Raw genomic sequence first — 17,982 nt, forward strand, 5'->3', positions numbered from 1 at the left:
ACGGGATATGGACGAGAAATGGAATGACACTCCCTGTAACCGTGAGCATGGGTTGTGCACTCTCCTATTGTTGACATCCCCGTTTCCACGGTTACTTAGCTCACCGATTTTAAGAAAACCTCATAGGCCAGTGTATGCTGGTCTTATGTTTTACAAGAACAAATGTCAGAACATCTCTCTGCCTGATACCCGCTCTTATGCTCCTCCATCTCAATCCTTGTTCCTCCACTTCCACTAAGTACACACACTCATGCTGTGAGAAGGGGAGGGTCTAAGTTCAATGAGGAAGTGTGCTATATGTATATGTGCCTGTTAACCACAGCACTGGCACGGCTTTTACAGTTTGCTTGTAGGTTTAGACATTTTTATATTACATGGGGTAGGCATGATATTGAAACAGCAATAGGAAATGAAGGAAAGCCACATAAAGCCTTGGTTAAATTCTTGAAAAGCAATTGACAAGTGAGCCAAGATCTCACTGCTCCAAAACCCATTGTGGATTTTCCTCTGGAAACTCCCCTGGGACCATCACATTGGGAAACGAGAGAGTGAAGGAGAAAGAAACATGGGACAGTCATGTGAAACTGTAGGAGCCAACTTGAAGAGCTGCCTTGGGCCTGGGAGATCTCCCCGCTGCCAGTTTAAATCCTTTCCTCTCTGTCACTTGCGACAGGAGATAATCACTAACATACAAAGTGCTCTCTCTATCGCAGACAGTAAAAATAGACGAATGAAAGGAACAAGCAAAAGATTTATTATGGGACAAGGTCAATCTAGGACACCAAAAGAATAGGTTTCTCCAAAACCTTTCATCATTAGGAATCAGCTCTGTGGGTTGACTCTACACAACATTCTACTTGTATGCTTCCTCTGTGTAGATCTTGCAGACCTGACTTGACATTACAATCACACCATGATTTGACCATGGGGGCTTTCTGACTTGTACTCTCCAGTGAGAACCAATGGTGCATATTTAATTTGCCAATCCCTGCCCTGCATCAATGTGACTAATTGAGTATTGACGAGGAGAAAATGAGGACTGCGGATGCTGGAGATCAGAGTCAGAGAGTGTGGTCCCCAACACCCAGTGGCCGAACACTTTAACTCCCCCTCCCACTCCACCAAGGATATGCAGGTCCTGGGCCTCCTCCACTGCCAAACCCTAATCACCCGATGCCTGGAATACCTTGGGATCCTCCAACCACACAGGATGAATGTGGATTTCACCAGTTTCCTCATTTTCCTTCCCCTCCACCTTATCCCAGATCCAACCTTCCAACTAGGCACCGCCCTCTTGAACTACCTGTCCATCTTCCTTCCCACCTATCCACTCCACCCTCCTTTGTTGCTGTGAATGGGGTATGCAATTGGTGTACTGTCGTTAGATTTCTATTTCCCCCTTAAGCGTAGTAACTAATGATTTATCCATAATCTTTAGCTCAATGTGGATACGTTAAAAGCTTTTTTTTTGCTCTAGCATGTTCCAGACACCATGTTGACCATTGTATTGCAGAGTTGTTGAAGTTTTCTTTCTCGAAAGGGAACTACAGTGAGTCATTGTAGACTGAATACTCAATTAGAGTAGAAGAGTGTGGTGCTGGAAAAGCACAGCAGGTCAGGCAGCATCTGAGGAGCTGGAGAATTGATGTTTCGGGCATAAGCCCTTCTTCAGGAATGAGGCTTGTGGGCTGGGGGGTCTGAGAAATAAACGGGACCCGTTCATCTCTCAGACCCCCCAGCCCACAAGCCTCATTCCTGAAGAAGGGCTTATGCCCGAAACATCAATTCTCCAGCTCCTCAGATGCTGCCTGACCTGCTGTGCTTTTCCAGCACCACACTCTTCTACTCTAATTGAGTATTCAGTCTACAATGACTCACTGTAGTTCCCTTTCGAGAAAGAAAACTTCAACAACTCTGCAATACAATGGTCAACATGGTGTCTGGAACATGCTAGAGCAAAAAAAAAGCTTTTAACGTATCCACATTGAGCTAAAGATTATGGATAAATCATTAGTTACTACGCTTAAGGGGGAAATAGAAATCTAACGACAGTACACCAATTGCATACCCCATTTTTATTAATAAACCAGGGCCTGAGTTGATTGTGCCCTTTCATGAGATGTGCTACCTCAGATTAACCTGACGTGGGTGGCATATATATGTGACCCCTACCCCCAAAAAGGCCGCCAGAGTCCAAGGGTTCTCATAGAGTCCTACAGCACAGAGACAGGCCCTTGGACCCAAACTGGTCCATGCCGACCAAAATGACCAAATTCTCCACATCAGTGATATCACCAGAACTGCCTGGAAACTCTATACTGATCACATTTGATGAATTTTTTTTAAAAAAATGACTTAAATGGACAGCGGGCCAGGAACAGGTGGACTAAAAGTATATTGTCCAAACTACAAGACTTTCCCTGTAGCTTAATATTTTGAAGTTTTGCTTGGCTGGTATGAACCAACGTAAGGACGCTCTGTTCTAAGGGTCACTGGATTTCTCTTCACAGATGCTGCCAGACCTGCTGAGCTTTTCCAGCAACCTCTGTTTTTGATAAGGACACCACGATTTGGTTTGTAGCACAGGAAACCTCTCACAGTAGCCTAATGCTTAAGCATTCAATGATCCCAATCATTTCTGACTCCCCAGTTTCCTGCCTTGAGTAATAGCAGTCACCATGGTCCCAGAGGTCCCATCTCTCATTAGAGAGCGACATGTGAGTTTAACCTGAGGGTCATCACACCTCAGGTGAGGGGAGAGGTGAGAAGGCGAGTCCTTCTTAGCAACCAATGCAGGAATTGAACCTACATTGTTGGCCTTACTCTGCAATGCAAGCCAGCTATCCAATCAACTGAGCTAACCAACTCCCCCTATTGAGCAATCATCTGTAACTGCATGTTGTGGACATTGACATGAGCAAGTGGTGATAGTTTGGAGTGCATCAGATGCAGTTTTAAGAAAGCAATTGCGTCAAGAAATTATGTGAAAAATTATGTTTTTAATGTGAAAACTATGACTGGGTCTTTTGCAGATTTCGTTTCAACATTCCTTTTAAAATTAGTTTCCAAATGCAATTGTATCATTCTTTTTAAACGGTAGGAGGAGGCAATTGCATTTGGAAACTAATGGCAATATTGTCAGTGACAAATAAAAAGCCAGTAATACCTTCTCCTGGCTTTAAGTGGCGTTGTCTGCTCAACTATCTGACATTCTCCATCTGTGCAGAAAGGGAAGCTGTTACTGTTTCTTACCAATAGAAGCTAACAGTGTGAGTCAGAGTGAGGATCACAGAGACCTACATCACAATTATGGGACACAGCAACAGCACATCAGCTGCATTGTTCAATCCAACTCTAGCTGCCAGTCACTAAAATTTAAGCCATTTCTTAACCCTATCACTGGTTTACCTGTTGAAGGAGCGATGCTCCGAAAGCTACTGCTTCCAAATAAACCTGTTGGACTATAACCTGGTGTTGTGTGATTTTTAACTGTAACAGCTTGTTTGCAATCCGAGGCTTCACATACCGAGGCTGCTCATGGAAGTTTGAACAAAGCTGTGGAGTCAATAGGTTAGCCTTAGTTTAAAACAAAGACCATGTCAGTTACTAAAAGTGTGGATGCCAACCCTGTGGAGAAAAACCAAACATGAAACACTCGAGAATTAACCCAAGTCCTTTCAATAGTGACACAGAAAAATCCCTGATCAACCTTGGCAGAGAATCAGAGAATTCAGCTCATTGTTTGGAACCAGCTCTTTGAGGGAACTACCCAGTTATTGTACTGGAACATTCACGAGGGGATGGGGTGTTTGCATTTTAGAGAGTGAATGTGCAAAGTCATGGAAGAAAAGCAGGAGATTAGCAGTAGGTAATGATGCTCATTTGAAGCTTGACACAATGGGCTGAATGGCCTTATTCTGCACCAAGTCAGTAGTCACATGACACCAGGTTATAGCCCAGCAAGTTTATTTGAAATCTCAAGCTTTCGGAGCACAGCTCCTTCGTCAGGTGAACCTGACTTCACCTCATGAAGGGGCAATGCTCTGAAAGCTCGTGATTTCAATAAACCTGTTGGACTATAATCTGGTGTCGTGTGACTTCTGACTATGTCCACACCAGCACCTCCACCTCATTCTGCATTGTAACGTTTCTGTGGTTAGTCCCTCCCCCGCTCTCTTCCCATAACCTGTCAAATATTTCCTTTTCACATATTTGATCCAATCCCCTTTTGAAAGTTACCATGGTGTCTCCTTCTAATAGCCTTTTAAGGTAGTGACTTCCAGGTTACAACCCATTGGGGAAAACCAATTCCCATCCTCAGTTCTGAAACAGTCATAATGGGCTTGAAACATTCGCTCTGTTTCGCTCTCCACAGATGCTGCCAGAGCTGCTGAGTTCCTCCAATACTTTGTCCTTATTTCAGATCTCCAGTACCTGCAGTATACTGTCTTTGTTTTATTCTCATTGCCCTCTGTTTGTTTTGCTAATGATTGAATCCATGTGTTCTCAGACCTCCTCTGCCAGTGGGCTACTCTCAGAGAGGTGGCATTGAGACTGAAATAAAAATATACAGTGAAAAGCTGCGTTTAAAAGAATAGAAATCCACTTGATACTGAGTAAAGAGAGTAACTCACCCAGGCTGGAGCGTGTGCTGGAACGCTCAATAATTGTGTGTTTGCTGGGGTTGTTCAGCACTGATCGTTTGGCAAGTGAAATGTCAGCAGTAACTCGTGTGATTGATATTCTGTTGACAGAAAGCAGAGTTACTTACAGCCTTTCCACTCGGAGTTCTGGCACTGTCTATGTCTATGTGGTAACAGCTTATCATTGCACAGTTCCACTCGCTGACCATTGAGGGGATGTATGACAAGGGTTGCACTTGTGATGGAATGCTCAACATTCAAAGTTGGGTCATAGCTTTGTCCCTCTGCAAAAACAAACAGTGCCGTCGTGTTCTTCTACGTCACAATACCTGATTTTTTTTTATTTTTTGTTTTGCAATTTTTCCCCTCCATCTCTTCCGAAAGCTCTGATTCTCTTTTTGGCTACACTCTCGGTCTCTCTCGGGAAAATCAAAGTGACCACTGTTCCACGCATCAGCCTCAGATTCCCAGCGGCAGAAACTTATAACAGCGTTAAGCCTGGTTCTGCCTTGGGCTGACACACAGCCACTTGTGCATCTTTCACGAGGTGCTACCTGGGGACAATCAGGAGCAAGATTTCAACTTTTCACCTGCAAGGCCAACACTAACACACTTACCTTCGGCCCTTTTACCTATTGACTGTGTAAAATGAGCTAACACAGTGCAATCTATGAATAAGTGGTGGTGATATAGAATTGGCAGTACCTCAGTAACTGAGCCAAAGGGAGGGGACTGATTCCTATAACTTGTTTGGTGCAGTTTACTACTAACATACTATTTACTTCACCCTGTGAACATATCCCAGCAATAGTGCCTTTTTGGCCAGCCATGTCCAGCTGCTTCATCAGTGACCTTCCCTCCATCGGAAGGTTAAAAGTGGGAATGCTCGATGTACAGTGTTCAGCATCACTCATCAGATAATGAAGCAGCCCATGTCTATGTGCAGCAAAACCTGGACAATATTGAGATTTGGACCGATAATCAGCAAATAACATTTGCACCAGACAAGTGCCAGGCAATGGTCGTCTCCAACAAGAAACAAAGTCTAAGTATTACCCCTTGATATTCAGCAGCATTACCATCCTCCAATGCCAACATTTTCGGGGGTTACTACTGACCCAAACCTGAACTGGACTAGCCATTTAAATATTGGGGTTCACCTATCACCCACCCATTGCATCCCCTCAGTCTCCCAATGGGTTTCCAGTGATAGTGCTCAAGTACGGAATCCTTCTCTTTTCACATCTTCTGCACCCTTCCTTGTTTCTATTTGAGCTGGTCTTGTCAATGCTTCTTCTCTTCCCTCCCCGAACACACTGGTGCCTTGCTGAAAGGGATTCACAGTCACCAGCCGCACTCCAGCACCTCGCCCCAGTAATCATCGTTTATGTGTCAGTGATAAAAGCTTGTTCCAAATGACACGGTGCATCACACGAGGTCTTTGCGCACCTCATGTTAATGTATACTCATGTTGTGTAGTGTGAAATAGGAATGTTGCAGAACAGCAGCTAAGGGACAAGAAACCTCTTAGCCAAGAACAATTTGAGTAGTCAATTGTTTTGGTTTGATAACTGATGGCATGTGCCAAGTTGTGATGATGATACAAATAAAACAAGCAATTGTAATTCATAACTGAGAGCTTGAAAATCATTAATATAAAAACGCCACATTTATAAATAATTACAACACAAAGCAAATCTGTCTCCCCTTAAGTTACATAAAAAATGTTAGGCCTGTGTTTTGTCCACAGACCACTGTTGTCTGGTGAAATTTATAGGTGCCATCAGCAATCACTGTCAATAAGTGAAGAGAAGCCTCTTACCCATTGAACGATGAGAATCACTATCACAGGAAGAAGTTGAGGTGAACAGAATAGATGCATTTAACGGCAAGTTACATAAAGATATGATCTATACTCAATGCCAGAGCAGACTAAAAAGACCAAAGAGATTATTCTGCCTCCCATTATTTACACAGTCAGTTTTACAAAATAGGGGACTGGCTTGTCCCAGTTTAGTTGTTCTCAATGCTATTTGCAGAATGATGACTTCTCTCCTTAATGTCATCATCCATTTTCCTCATACTGGTGGAGATAACCTGGGACCCCAGCTAGGCTTTCAGACTGAAGCAGTCACCTATCAGGAGGAAGTACGCACAGGGTATTAACCAACGTATTCTCACACATCTATCGATACATTCGATGGAGTAAAGGTCACTTTTCAAAGATCCTTACCTTCCATCAAACTTGTGTTTCAAAAAATCAAAAAGCGCTTTCTGCATCATATCCGTCACCTACACAGAAGCAAAGACAAGTGAATCTCGGTTTAGCTCTGCCACAATTGAAGCAAGGTTCCTGTTTTAGTTACTGGCAAGGAGTGTCCAAGCTCTCCATTCCTCAGGGCCAAGTTTCATATGACTGGTTTGCAAACAGAACACAGGCCAGGATTTCAACACAGTAGACTTGTGACTTGCATGGTTATGTGGGCACCAAAACTACTGACTGAAACTCCACAATGCTCATAAACTGGGGGCAAATAGCAGATAGAAAGAAAAATATAAACTGAATTTATATCGCATCTTTCATGTGCAGGACATTCCAAGACCACTCACAGCCAATTATATAATCCTGAAATATAGACCCATTGCCACAAAATGTAGTGAATTGTGCACAGCACTTATCTAGAAACAGCACTGCAATTAGGGTCAGACAATCAGTTTTGGTGATTTTGATTAACCAACAGACATTGACCAGCACGTTAAGAACATGCTCCTTCCGACCCCAGTTTTTTTCAAAGACAGCACTGCAGGAGGCGTGACATTCACCTGAGAGAGCAAGAAGCTCAGGAAGAAGACATCAGCCCTGACAGCGCAGCACTCCTGCTGGGGACGACAACCTGAATTATGCTCTTGGGGCTTGACACTCAAAGCCACAACCTTCAGGTTCAGCAGCAGCAGCACTTCCCCATTGTGTCATCAAGTGCACGTGTCACATGGAGCTGTGTGTGTGCGCCATGTGAATTGTGTGCGTGCCACATGGAACTGTGTGGGTGCCACATGGAACTGTGTGTGAGTGTGTGTGTCACATGGAGCTGTGTGTGTGTGTCACATGGAACTGTGTGTGAGTGTCACATGGAGCTGTGTGTGCGCGCCACATGGAACTGTGTGTGTGCGCCACACGGAGCTGTGTGTGTGTCACATGGAGCTGTGTGTGTGTGTCACATGAAGCTGTGTGTGCGCCACATGGAACTGTATGCGTGCACCACATGGAACTGTGTGTGTGCGCGTCGCATGGAGCTGTGTGTGCGTCGCATGGAGCTGTGTGTGCGTCGCATGGAGCTGTGTGTGTCATATGGAGCCACATGCAGCTGTCACTGTATGTGTCACATGGAGCTGTGTGTGTGTGTCATATGGAGCTGTGTGCACGTGCCACATGGAGCTGTTTGTGCGTGTCAGATGGAGCTGTGTGCACGTGCCACAAGGAGCTGTGTATGTGTCACATGGAGCCGTGTGAGAGTCACATGGAGCTGTGTGTGAGTCACATGGAGCTGTGTGTGTGTCACATGGAGCTGTGTATATGTCACACGGAGCTCTGTGTGTGTGTCACACGGAGCTCTGTATGTGTGTCACACGGAGCTGTGTGTGAGAGACATGGAGCTGTGTGTGTGTCACATGGAGCAGTGTGTGTGTCACATGGAGCTGTGCGTGTGTCACATGGAGCTGTGCGTGTGTCACATGGAGCTGTGAGTGTGTGTCACATGAAGCCGTGTGTGTGTGCCACATGAGGCTGTGTGTGTGACACATGAAGCCGTGTGTCTCATATGGAGCAGTGAGTGTGTCACATGGAACTGCGTGGGTGCCACATGGAACTGTGTGTGAGTGTGTGTCTCCCATGGAGCTGTGTATGTGCTCCACATGGAGCTGTTTGCGCGTTGCATGGAGCTGTGTGTGTGTGTCAGATGGAGCTGTGTGCGTGTGTCAGATGGAGCTGTGTGCACGTACCATGAGGGGCTGTGTGTGTGTGTGTCACATGGAGCTGTGTATGTGTCATATGGAGCTGTGTGTGTGTTACATGGAGCTATGTGTGTGTCACATGGAGCTGTGTGTGTGTCACATGGAGCGGTGTGTGTGTGTGTCACATGGAGCTGTGTGTGTGTCACATGGAGCTGTATGTGTCAGATGGAGCTGTGTGCACGTGCCACATGGAGCTGTGTGCGCGTGTGTCACATGGAGCTGTGTATGTGTCACATGGAGCTGTGTGTGAGTCACATGGAGCTGTGTGTGTCACATGGAGCTGTGTGTGTGTCACATGGAGCTGTGTGTGTGTCACATGGAGCTGTGTGTGTGTGTGTCACATGGAGCTGTGTGTGTGCGTGTCACATGGAGCTGTGTGTGTGTGTCATATGGAGCTGTGTGCGTGTCACATGGAGCTGAGTGCGCGTGTCACATGGAGCTCTGTGTATGTGTCACATGGAGCTGTGTATGTGTCACATGGAGCTCTGTGGGTGTGTAACATGGAGCTGTGTGTGTGAGACATGGAGCTGTGTGTGTGTGTGTCACATGGAGCTGTGTGTGTGCGTGTCACATGGAGCTGTGTGTGTGTGTCATATGGAGCTGTGTGCGTGTCACATGGAGCTGAGTGCGCGTGTCACATGGAGCTCTGTGTGTGTGTCACATGGAGCTGTGTGTGCTGTGTGTGTGTGTGTGTGTGTGTGTGTCACATGGAGCTGTGTGTGTGTCACATGGAGATGTGTATGTCACATGGAGCTGTGTGTGTGTCACATGGACCTGTGAGTGTGTGTGTCACATGGAGCTGTGTGTGTGTGTCACATGGAGCTGTGTGTGTGTGTTACATGGAGCTGTTTGTGCGTCACATGAAGCTGTATGTGTGTGTCACATGGAACTGTGTGTGGTGTCACATGGAGCTGTGTGTGTCACATGGAGCAATTAGTGTCACATGGAGCTGTGTGTGTGTGTGTGACATGGAGCTGTGTGTGTGTCACATGGAGATGTGTATGTCACATGGAGCTGTGTGTGTGTGTCACATGGACCTGTGAGTGTGTGTGTCACATGGAGCTGTGTGTGTGTGTCACATGGAGCTGTGTGTGCGTGTGTCACATGGAGCTGTGTGCAAGTGTCACATGGAGCTGTATGTGTGTGCCACATGGAGCTGTGTGTGTCACATGGAGCTGTTAGTGTCACATGGAGCTGTTAGTGTCACATGGAGCTGCGTGCGTTTGTCACATGGTGCTGTGTGTGTGTGTGACATGGAGCTCTGTGTGTGAGTGTGTGTGACATGGAGCTGTGTGTGTGTCACATGGACTGGTGTGTGTCACATGGAGCTGTGTGTGTGTGCGCCACATGGAGCTGGGTGCGTATGTCACATGGAGCTGTGTTCGTGTGTCATGTGGAGCTGTGTGTGTCACATGGAGCTCTGTGTGTCACATGGAGCTGTCTGTGTGTGTCACATGGAGCTGTCTGTGTATGTCACATGGAGCTGTGTGTGTGTGAGACATGGAGCTGTGTGTGTGTCACATGGAGCTGTGTGTGTGTGTCACATGGAGCTCTGTGTGTGTCACATGGAGCTGTGTATGTCACATGGTGCTGTATGTGTGCGTGTCACATGGAGCTGTGTGCGTGTCACTTGGAGCTATTTGTGTGTGTCACATGGAACTGTGCGCGTACGTAACATGGAGCTGTGCGCGTGTGTCACATGGAGCTGTGCGCGTGTGTCTCATGAGCTGTGTGTGTCGCATGAAGCTGCGTGTGTCACATGGAGCTGTGTGTGTGTGTCTCACATGGAGCTGTGTGTGTGCAGCACATGGAGCTGGGTGTGTATGGCACATGGAGCTGTGTTCGTGTGTCATGTGGAGCTGTGTGTGTCACATGGAGCTGTGTGTCTCACATTGAGCTGTCTGTGTGTGTGACATGGAGCTCTGTGTGTGTGTGACATGGAGCTGTGTGTGTGTGTGACATGGAGCTGTGTGTGTGTTTGTCACATGCACCGGTGTGTGTCACATGGAGCTGTGTGTGTGTGTGTCACATGGAGTTGGTTGTGTATGTCACATAGAGCTGTGTTCGTGTGTCACGTGGAGCTGTGTGTGTCACATGGAGCTGTGTGTGTTTGTCACATGGAGCTGTGTGTGTGTGTCACATTGAGTTGTGTCTGTGTGTCACATGGAGGTGTGTGTGCGCACCACATGGAGCTGTGTGTGTGTGTGTCACATGGAACTGTGTGTGTGTCACATGGAGCTGTGTGTGTGTGTCACATGGAGCTGTGTGTGCGCCACATGGAGCTGTGTGTGTGCACCACATGGAGCTGTGTGTGTGTCACACGGAGCTGTGTTGGTGTGTCACATGGAGCTGTGGGTGTGTCACATGGAGCTGTGTGCGTGTCACATGGAGTTGTGTGCGAGTCACGTGGAACTGTGTGTGCCTGTCACATGGAGCTGTGTGTGCCTGTCACATGGAGCAGTGTGTGTGTGCCACATGGAGCTGTGTCTGAGTGTCACATGGAGCTGTGTGCATGCGCAATACGGAGCTGTGTGTGTGTGCCACATGGAGCTGTGTCTGAGTGTCACATGGAGCGGTGTTGGTGTGTGTATCACATGGAGCTGTGTATGTCACATGGAGCTGTGTGTGTATGTCACATGGGCTGTGTGTGTATGTCACATGGGGCTGTGTGTGTGTGTCACATGGAGCTGTGTGCGTGCCACATGGAGCTGTGTGCGTGTCACATGGGGCTGTGTGCATGTGTCACATGGAGCTGTGCGCGTGCCACATGGAGCTATGTGTCACATGGAGCTGTGCGCGTGCCACATGGAGCTATGTGTCACATGGAGCTGTGTGTGTGTCACATGGAGCTGTGTGTGTCACATGGAGCTGTGTGTGTGTCACATGGAGCTGTGTGTATCACATGGAGCTGTGTGTGTCACATGGAGCTGTGTGTGTCACATGGAGTGATGTATGTGTCACATGGAGCTATGTATGTGTCACATGGAGCTGTGTACATGTTACGTGGAGCTGTGTGTGTGCGTTAAATGGAGCTGTGCGCGTGTGCCACATGGAGCTCTGCGTGTCACATGAAGCTGTGTGTGTGTCACATGGAGCTGTGTGTGTGTGCGTTAAATGGAGCTGTGTGTGTGTCACATGGAGCTGTGCGTGTGCACCACATGGAGCTGTTTGCGTGTGTCACATGGAGCTGTGTCTGTGTGTGTCACATGGAGCTGTGTGTATGTCACATGGAACTGTGTGTGTGCCACATGGAGCTGTGTGCGTCACATGGAGCTGTGTGAGTGTCACATGGGGCTGTGTGTGTGTCACATGGGGCTGTGTGTGTGTCACATGGGGCTGTGTGCGTGCCACATGGAACTGTGTGTGCGTGCCACATGGAGCTGTGTGCGTCACATGGAGCTGTGTGAGTGTCACATGGGGCTGTGTGTGTGTCACATGGGGCTGTGTGTGTGTCACATGGGGTTGCGTTTGCGTGTCACATGGAGCTGTGTGCGTGCCACGGAGTTGTGTGTGTGTCACATGGAGCTGTGTGTGTGTCACATGGAGCTGTGTGTGTGTCACATGGAGCTGTGTGTGTGTCACATGTGGCTGTGTGTGTGTGTACCACATGGGGCTGTGTGTATGTTCGTCACATGGGGTTGTGTTTGCGTGTCACATGGAGCTGTGTGCATGCCACGGAGTTGTGTTTGTGTCACATGGAGCTGTGTGTGTGTCACATGGAGCTGAGTGTGTGTCTCACATGGAGCTGTGGGTGTGTGTCATATGAAGCTGTGTGTGTGTCATATGGAGCTGTGTGTGTGTCACATGGAGCTGTGTGTGCGTGTCACATGGAGCTGTGTGTGCGTGTCACATGGAGCTGTGCGTGTGTGTGTCACATGGAGCTGTGTGTGTGCGTTAAATGGAGCTGTGTGTGTGTCACATGAAGCTGTGTGTGTGTGTGTCACATGGAGCTGTGTGTGTGTCACATGTGGCTGTGTGTGTGTCACATTGAGTTGTGTGCGCGTGTCACATGGAGCTGTGTGCGCGCACCACATGGAGCTGTGTGCGTGTGTGTCATACGGAGCTATGTCTGCGGGTCACATGGAGCTGTGTGTGCGCCACATGGAGCTGTGTGTGTGCACCACACGGAGCTGTGTGTGTGTGTGTGTGTGTCACACGGAACTGTATTAATGTGTGTCACATGAAACTATGTGCGTGTCACATGGAGTTGTGTGCGTGTCACATGGAGCTCTGTGTGTGTGTCACATGGAACTGTGTGTGCCTGTCACATGGTGCTGTGTGTGTATTTCACATGGAACTGTGTGCGTGTGTCACACAGAACTGTGTGTGCCTGTCATATGGAGCTGTGTGTGTGTGTGTCACATGGAGCTGTGTGTGTGTCACATGTGGCTGTGTGTGTGTCACATTGAGCTGTGTGTGTGTCACATGGAGCTGTGTGTGTGTGTCACATGGAGCTGTGTGTGTGTGTCACATGGAGCTGTGTGTGTGTCACATGGGGCTGTGTGTGTGTCACATGGAGCTGTGTGTGTGTCACATGGAGCTGTGTGTGTGTCACATGGGGCTGTGTGTACGTGTGTCACATGGAGCTGTGTGTATGTGTGTCACATGGAGCTGTGTGTATGTGTGTCACATGGAGCTGTGTGTGTCTCTCACATGGAGTTGTGCGTGCGTGTCACATGGAGCTGTGCATGTGTAACATAGAACTGTGTGTGCGTTAAATGGAGCTGTATGTGTGTCACATGAAGCTGTGTGTGTCACATTGAGCTGTGTGTGTGCGTCACATGGAGCTGTGTGTGCGTGTGTCATACAGAGCTGTGTGTGTGTGTCACATGGAACTGTGTGCATGTCACATGGAGCTGTGCATGTGTCACAAGGAACTGTGTGTGTGTCACATGGAGCTGTGTGTGTGTCACATGGAGCTGTATGTGTGTCACATGGAGCTGTGTGTGTGTCACATGGAGCTGTCTGCGTGTGTGTCATACGGAGCTGTGAGTACGTGCCACATGGAGCTGTGCATGTGTCACATGGAGCTGTGCATGTGTCACATGGAGCTGTGCATGTGTCACATGGAGCTGTGTGTGTGTGTGTCACATGGAGCTGTGTGTGTGTGTGTCACATGGAGCTGTGTGTGTGCGTGTCACATGGAGCTGTGGGTGTGCCACATGGAGCTGTGCGCGTGTGTCACATGGAGCTGTGTGTGTGTCTCACATGGAGCTGTGTGTGTGTGTGCAGCACATGGAGCTGGGTGTGTATGGCACATGGAGCTGTGTGTGTCACATGGAGCTGTCTGTGTGTGTCACATGGAACTGTGTGTGTGTGACATGGAGCTGTGTGTGTGGGACATGGAGCTGTGTGTGTGAGAGACATGGAGCTGTGCATGTGTCACATGGAGCTGTGTGTGCGTGCCACATGGAGCATGTTGTGTATGTCACATGGAGCTGTGTTCATGTGTCACGTGGAGCTGTGTGTGTCACATGGAGCTGTGTGTCTCACATGGAGCTGTGTGTGTGTGTCACATGGAGCTGTGTGTGTGTGTCACATGGAGCTGTGTGTGTGTGTATCACATTGAGTTGTGTGCGCGTGTCACATGGAGCTGCGTGCGTGCACCACATGGAGCTGTCTGCGTGTGTGTCGTACGGAGCTATGTCTGCGGGTCACATGGAGCTGTGTGTCACATGGAGCTGTGTGTGTGTCACAGGGAGCTGTGTGTGCGCCACATGGAGCTGTGTGTGTGCACCACACGGAGCTGTGTGTGTGTGTGTGTGTGTGTGTGTGTCACACGGAGCTGTGTGTGTGTGTGTGTGTGTGTCACATGGAGCTGTGTGGGTGTGTCACAAGGAGTTTTGGTTGCGTCACATGGAACTGTAATAATGTGTGTCACATGGAACTGTGTGCGTGTCACATGGAGTTGTGTGCGTGTCACATGGAGCTCTGTATGTGTGTCACATGGAACTGTGTGTGCCTGTCACATGGTGCTGTGTGTGTATTTCACATGGAACTGTGTGCGTGTGTCACATGGAACTGTGTGTGCCTGTCATATGGAGCTGTGTGTGTGTGTCACATGGAGCTGTGTGTGTGTGCCACATGGAGCTGTGTGTGTGTGCCACATGGAGCTGTGTGTGCGTGCCACATGGAGCTGTGTGTGCGCGCCACATGGAGCTGTGTGTGCGCGCCACATGGAGCTGTGTGTGTGCGGCACATGGAGCTGTGTGTGTGCGGCACATGGAGCTGTGTGTGTGCGGCACATGGAGGTGTGTGTGTGTGCCACATGGGGCTGTGTGTGTGTCACATGGGGCTGTGTGTGTGTCACATGAGGCTGTGTGCATGTGTGTCACATGGGGTTGTGTTTGCATGTTACATGGAGCTGTGTGCGTGCCATGGAGTTGTGTGTGTCACATGGAGCTGTGTGTGTGTGTCACATTGAGCTGTGTGTGTCACATGGAGCTGTGTGTGTGTCACATGGGGCTGTATGTGCGTGTCACATAGAGCTGTGCATGTGTAACATAGAACTGTGTGTGCGTTAAATGGAGCTGTGTGTGTGTCACATGAAGCTGTGTGTGTCACATGGAGCTGTGTGTGTGTCACATTGAGCTGTGTGTGTGTGTCACATGGAGCTGTGTGTCTCACATGGAGCTGTGTGTGTGTGTCACATGGAGCTGTGTGTGTGTGTCACATGGAGCTGTGTGTGTGTGTCACATTGAGTTGTGTGCACGTGTCACATGGACCTGTGTGCGCGCACCACATGGAGCTGTCTGCGTGTGTGTCATACGGAGCAATGTCTGCGGGTCACATGGAGCTGTGTGTCACATGGAGCTGTGTGTGTGTCACATGGAGCTGTGTGTGCGCCACATGGAGCTGTGTGTGTGCACCACACGGAGCTGTGTGTGTGTGTGTGTGTGTGTGTGTGTGAGTGTGTCACACGGAGCTGTGTGTGTGTGTGTGTGTGTGTCACAAGGAGCTGTGTGGGTGTGTCACAAGGAGTTTTGGTTGTGTCACATGGAACTGTATTAATGTGTGTCACATGGAACTGTGTGCGTGTCACATGGAGTTGTGTGCGTGTCACATGGAACTGTGTGTGCCTGTCACATGGTGCTGTGTGTGTATTTCACATGGAACTGTGTGCGTGTGTCACATGGAACTGTGTGCGTGTGTCACATGGAACTGTGTGTGCCTGTCATATGGAGCTGTGTGCGCATGCCACATGGAGCTGTGTGTGTGCGCCACATGGAGTCGTGTGTGCGCATCACATGGAGCTGTGTGTGCGCATCACATGGAGCTGTGTGTGTGCATCACATGGAGGTGTGTGTGCGTGCCACATGGAGCTGTGTGTGTGCGCCACATGGAGCTGTGTGTGCGTGCCACATGGAGCTGTGTGTGCGTGCCACATGGGGTGTGTGTATGTCACATGGGGCTGTGTGTGTGTCACATGGGGCTGTGTGCATGTGTGTCACATGGGATTGTGTTTGCGTGTCACATGGAGTTGTGTGTGTGTCACATGGAACTGTGTGTGTCACATGGGGCTGTGGGTGTGTGTCACATGGGGCTGTGGGTGTGTCACATTGAGCTGTGTGTGTGTCACATGGAGCTGTGTGTGTGCACCACACGGAGCTGTGTGTATGTGTGTGTGTGTGAGTGTGTCACAAGGAGCTGTGTGTGTGTGTCACAAGGAGCTGTATGGGTGTGTCACAAGGAGTTTTGGTTGTGTCACATGGAACTGTATTAATGTGTGTCACATGGAACTGTGTGCGTGTCACATGGAGTTGTGTGCCTGTCACATGGTGCTGTGTGTGTATTTCACATGGAACTGTGTGCGTGTGTCACATGGAGCTGTGTGTGTGTCACATGGAGCTGTGTGTGTGTCTCACATGAAGCTGTGTGTGTGTCATATGGAGCTGTGTGTGTGTGTCACATGGAGCTGTGTGTGCGTGTCACATGGAGCTGTGCGTGTGTAACATAGAACTATGTGTGCGTTAAATGGAGCTGTGTGTGTCACATGGGGCTGTGTGCGTGTCACATTGAGCTGTGTGTGCGTGTCACATGGAGCTGTGCATGTGTAACATAGAACTGTGTGTGCTTAAATGGAGCTGTGTGTGTGTCACATGAAGCTGTGTGTGTCACATTGAGCTGTGTGTGTGTCACATGGAGCTGTGTGTGTGTCACATGAAGCTGTGTGTGTCACATGGAGCTGTGTGTGTGTCACATGGAGCTGTGTGTGTGTGTCACATGGAGCTGTGTACGTGTGTCACATGGAGCTGTGTGTACGTGTGTCACATGGAGCTGTGTGTATGTGTGTCACATGGAGCTGTGTGTGTGTCTCACATGGAGATGTGTGTGTGTCATATGGAGCTGTATGTGCGTGCCACATGGAGCTGTGCATGTGTAACATAGAACTGTGTGTGCGTTAAATGGAGCTGTGTGTGTGTCACATGAAGCTGTGTGTGTCACATTGAGCTGTGTGTGTGTGTCACATGGAGCTGTGTGTGCGTCACATGGAGCTGTGTGTGTGTGTCACATGGAGCTGTGTGTGCGTCACATGGAGCTGTGTGTGTGCCACATGGAGCTGTGCATGTGTCACATGGAGCTGTGTGTGTCACATGGAGCTGTGTGTGTGTGTGTTTCATGGAGCTGTGTGTGTGCGTGTCACATGGAGCTGTGTGTGTGTGTGTCACATGGAGCTGTGTGTGTGCGTGTCACATGGAGCTGTGTGTGTGCGCCACATGGAGCCACGTGTGTGTGTGTGTGTGTGTCATACGGAGCTGTGTGTGTGTGTCACATGGAACTGTGTGCGCGTGTCATATGGAACTGTGTGCGTGTGTCACGTGGAGCTGTGTGTGCAAGTCACATGGAGCTGTGTGTGTGTGACACATCGAGCTGTGTCTGAGTGTCACATGGAGCTGTGTGCGCGTGTCACACGGAGCTATGGGTGTGTCACATGGATGGAAATGTGTTGCTGGAAAAACGCAGGTCAGGCAGCATCTAGGGAACAGGAGAATCCACGTTTCCGGCATTTGCCCTTCTTCAGGAATGAGGAAAGTCGGTCCAGCAGGCTAAGATAAAAGGTAGGGAGGAGGGACTTGGGGGAGGGGCGTCGGAAATGTGATAGGTGGAAAGAGGTCAAGGTGAGGGTGATAGGTCAGATTGGGGTGGGGGCGGAGAGGTCGGGAAGAAGATCTCAGGTTAGGAAGGCGGTGCTGAATTCGCAGGTTAGGAAGGCAGTGCAGGTTAGGAAAGCTTCCCTCATTCCTGAAGAAGGGCTTATGCCCGAAACGTCGATTCTCCTGTTCCCTGGATGCTGCCTGACCTGCTGCGCTTTTCCAGCAACACATTT

The 17,982-nt window shown here is 48.9% G+C and overlaps 1 protein-coding gene across 7 annotated transcripts in view; it reads right to left on the minus strand.

Moving 5' to 3' along the window:
• cacnb1 (calcium channel, voltage-dependent, beta 1 subunit) overlaps nucleotides 1–17,982 on the minus strand; it is a 272,320-nt gene that overhangs the window by 38,231 nt on the left and 216,107 nt on the right. For all 7 annotated transcript variants that reach the window (XM_043674850.1, XM_043674847.1, XM_043674846.1 and 4 more), the window contains 2 exons: nucleotides 6,877–6,935; nucleotides 4,635–4,744 (listed from right to left, as the gene is read on the minus strand). In XM_043674850.1, coding sequence (XP_043530785.1) covers nucleotides 4,635–4,744; nucleotides 6,877–6,935 — 169 coding nt within the window. The remainder of the gene's footprint in view (nucleotides 1–4,634; nucleotides 4,745–6,876; nucleotides 6,936–17,982) is intronic.

The sequence above is a fragment of the Chiloscyllium plagiosum genome, chromosome 33 (assembly GCF_004010195.1).
Source record: "Chiloscyllium plagiosum isolate BGI_BamShark_2017 chromosome 33, ASM401019v2, whole genome shotgun sequence".
NCBI classification, from domain to species: Eukaryota; Metazoa; Chordata; class Chondrichthyes; order Orectolobiformes; family Hemiscylliidae; genus Chiloscyllium; species Chiloscyllium plagiosum.